General features: G+C 35.1%; 1 protein-coding gene across 1 annotated transcript; it reads left to right on the plus strand.

Annotated features, from left to right (window-relative positions):
• Nucleotides 1–780: 780 nt before the first annotated feature.
• LOC144543927 (protein FAR1-RELATED SEQUENCE 5-like) lies at nucleotides 781–3,433 on the plus strand. Its single transcript, XM_078292375.1, has 4 exons — nucleotides 781–930; nucleotides 1,411–1,522; nucleotides 1,938–2,991; nucleotides 3,109–3,433. The coding sequence occupies exons 1-4, from the start codon at nucleotides 781–783 to the stop codon at nucleotides 3,431–3,433; spliced, it is 1,641 nt and encodes a 546-aa protein (XP_078148501.1).
• The last annotated feature ends 275 nt before the right edge of the window (nucleotides 3,434–3,708 follow it).

The following is a 3,708-nucleotide window of genomic DNA, read 5'->3' on the forward strand; positions in this document are numbered from 1 at the left end:
TATCAGACCAAAATAGCATAAATCGGACCAAAAACAGAAAATCCATCAATATCGGTTCAGTATCGGATCGGACTCAGCCGATACCGATACGTATCGGTCGATATTGCCTACTATGGTTTTAACTCCTAACTACTTTTGTCTTCAAGCCAAAAACGGAAAGATTTCTTTCACCCACTTTTTTTTTTCTCTGATCATTATAATTTATTTTTCCGATGATCGATGATGAATTTTACGAATCTAAATAGCGCTATAAGAGATATAGCGGGGAGACAAAAAAAAATTTCGCGAAGCACGCAACTATAAAGGATTTTTTCTTTTAAAAAATTATATTTTATATTTTCATTAATAATAAACATTATCTAAAGTCTTATAGAGAAAAAAAGACACCAAATTGATTAAGAAGCTCTAATATAAGTTCATATTGTCATTCAAAATATTTCTAATTCAAAAACTATCGATATATATATATATATATATATATATATATATATATATATATATAGGAGGGTTATAATGCACCAACGCTTATACCCCAAAGGATATCCCATCATTTAGACCGGACATCTAATTTCAGATCAGCGGTTCAGATCTTACCTGCTTCAAACCTTTTAATTAACTTCCCAAGTACGCTTCACCTCTTTCTCTCCTCTCCAGTTTGCTACCACTTGAACTTCTTCTCCGCCAAATGAAACTCGCGCGTTAACTCAAGAACTCGCTCTTCTCCCGACGCGCTTATATTTTCCTCTCCTCTCCATCCACCTAGTTCGCTCCTTATCGACCATGAACAAATTTCACTCTCCACCCAGAAGCGAACACGGGGTAGCTCCTCCCTCCGCCTGTCCCTCTAGCGAACCAACCCAAACTTCATCTCTGGCTATTGCGCCTCCAAGATTTGTCGAGCCTTCATCACCACCCTCTTCATTCTCTCATGTAATATACTCTTTTAAATTTGTGTTAAATTGTTTTAAATTTGGAAAAAGAAGAATGAAATTCAACATTGTTTTCTCCTTACTATTGTTTGAATTTGATCAAATTCTTGTCAATCGCATCAAATTAATATGCTAGCAATAAAGATCGTACTTAAGCTTATGTTAGGTCTTGTCATTAATTAATACAAAATTTTGATTCAAGAGCACACTGAGAGACACAACTGGTTGAATAATGATCAAATAGAGAATATTTTTAATACGATTTTTAAAGTATATTGGAGAAAAATGGTTGAATATGTTAGTATTGTATTCCGTTGAAAAAAATGGCATGGAAATTTATAAATTAATTTTAGTAGTTTATCATTATCTGCCTTTCTATAATTCAATTTTTCTACAAACTTTATTTACCTATAGTCTGTAATATATTCAGTGTTATAATATTACGTGATACAAATTCTCATTGAACATTTCTTTGTATTAGGACGTTGCTAGTATGAATGAAGATATGGAGGCTGATATTTCTTGTGAAGAGATCGGATACGAGAACAATTCGATATCCAATATGAGTGGTGATGTTGTTGTACCTAGAAAAGGTATGGAGTTCACATCACTTGATGAATTTCAGAGATTCTATTATAATTTTGCCATTTCGGATGGATATACGGTACAGATAAAGAGGACCCTAACATTTCCACATAGTGATAAAATTCGCTACCGTCAATACATGTGCTCTTGTGCTGGGTTCTGTAAAGGAGAAAAGTCAAATGATGAAATTAATTTGGATCAAGAAAAGATGGCTAGAAGAACCTTAACTCGTAGATGTGGTTGTCCGGTAAACATAAGTGTGTCGAATAAGAATGGTATATGGAAATTAAGTAGGAAGGATTAACCATAATCACAACCATATTTTGGTTAGTCCCAAGAGTCGGGTTCACCTAAAACAACCCAGGGGATGCCATCTGTGGCAAAAAATCTAGTGGAGAAGTTTAGTGAAATACTGTTTGGTAGAGTGGCAGATATTGTTAATTGCGATACTACCAAAAATGATTCTCAAAGAGATTGTTGGAATTATAGTGGGTCTTAGGAGGAAGAATTTGGTTAGTGGAGATGCAAATGCTGTTTTTCGATATTGTGTTGAGAAGAAAACACAAGATCCAATTATTTTTTTTGAAATTCAAACTGATGAAGAGGATAGAATGATAAATTTTTTTTGGATAGATTCAACCGCTCGTCAATACTATGAGCGGTTTGGTGATGCTTTGGTGTTTGATACAACTTACAAAACTAACAAGTATGGTTTCCCTTTGGGAAATTTTGTTGGTGTTAATAATCATGCCCAATCCATTATGTTTGGTTTCGCTTTATTGCAAAATGAGCAAGAAGAAACATTTGTTTGGTTGTTTGAGACTTGGTTAAATGCAGTGGGTGGTAAATTACCGGTATCAATCCTCATAGATCAAGATCGTGCAATTCAAAATGTCATTAGAAAGGTTTTCCCAACCGTTTCCCATAGATTTTGCCTTTGGCACATCATGAAATTTTTTCTAGAAAAGTACGTTTCGATTTACAAGGAAAACTCACCATTTTGTCGAGATATGAAGAACTGTTTGTATTATTTGATCACTACTGAGCAATTTGATAATGCATGGAAGAAAATTATGATAGATTACAAGCTTACAAAGGATGAGTGGTTGAATAATTTATTTGATATTCGGCAATCATGGATTCCCGTTTACAACCGTACCATATTTTATGCCGGTATGAATACCACCCAGAGATGTGAGAGCATACATTCTTTTTTTGATTCATTTCTCAACAAAGGTACCACCTTGCAAGAATTTGTGATCAAGTACGAGCTTGCTCTTGAGCATCGTTATAGGACGGAGCATGAAGAGCAGTTCATCTCCATATATAAAAAACCAATTTTAAAGTTGAATTCGCCACTTGAAGTACACGCTGCTGATGTGTACACACGAAACATGTTCAATCAATTTCAACATGAGCTTTTAGAAAGTATTAAGTTCAAGAGAGAGAAGTTTGAGAAAAGTGGATCTACAAGCAAGTACAACGTATCAAATTTTCATAACCCTAATGAGGCATTTGTAGTGACTTTGGATGTTGAGTCATAGGAGGTTTCTTGTGAGTGTCACTTGTTTGAATTCAAAGGTATTTTGTGTAGCCATGTGTTAGCAGTTTTTAATAAGAAGGAAGTTGCAAGAATTCCTTCGAAGTATATCTTACCAAGGTGGACAAAGAAGGCAGCAGAAGGAATCTTCATTCCTCTTTTTAAAAAGGATGGAGACAAATCTTCGATGGATCATGATTTAAAATTTAACAATATGATAGTTCAGTTGAGACCATATTTGCACGTGAGCGCTGATACACGAGGCATCGTGATGGAGGCCTTAGATGGGGCACTTCAAAGGATTTCCAAATTAGAGAAAAACCAAGAAGGGAAAAAAGATGCAACAGTAACCACAGATCATGTTGAAAATAGTGTTTAACAATCCTCAATGGCTAATCCACCAATTATTAAAACAAAGGGCCGTAGAAAGGGGGATGTGTCGAAGAATTGGCGCTTTAGAAGTGGTTTTGAAATAAGTATGGAAAATTCAACAAAACCAAAACGTCAATGCAAAAATTGTCATCAATACGGCCACTACTCTTCAACTTGCATGCAAAAGAATTCCAGAGATGATGTTATGGAGGATGCACCAACTGAAATCTAGAGGATGCTTGCTGCTCGAAATATGCACTCAGGTATAAAGCTTCAATGAGT

The sequence above is a fragment of the Carex rostrata genome, chromosome 25 (assembly GCF_964058835.1).
Source record: "Carex rostrata chromosome 25, lpCarRost1.2, whole genome shotgun sequence".
Classification (NCBI taxonomy): Eukaryota; Viridiplantae; Streptophyta; class Magnoliopsida; order Poales; family Cyperaceae; genus Carex; species Carex rostrata.

What these genes read in the sequence shown, in the direction of transcription:
- LOC144543927 (XM_078292375.1), top strand. Translation starts at nt 781, where the DNA reads ATGAACAAATTTCACTCTCCACCCAGAAGCGAACACGGGGTAGCTCCT. An exon ending in TGTTGTTGTACCTAGAAAAG is followed by an intron (nt 1,523 to 1,937) that starts GTATGGAGTTCA and finishes ACTGTTTGGTAG; the next exon opens with AGTGGCAGATATTGTTAATT. An exon ending in AAAAGTGGATCTACAAGCAA is followed by an intron (nt 2,992 to 3,108) that starts GTACAACGTATC and finishes TATTTTGTGTAG; the next exon opens with CCATGTGTTAGCAGTTTTTA.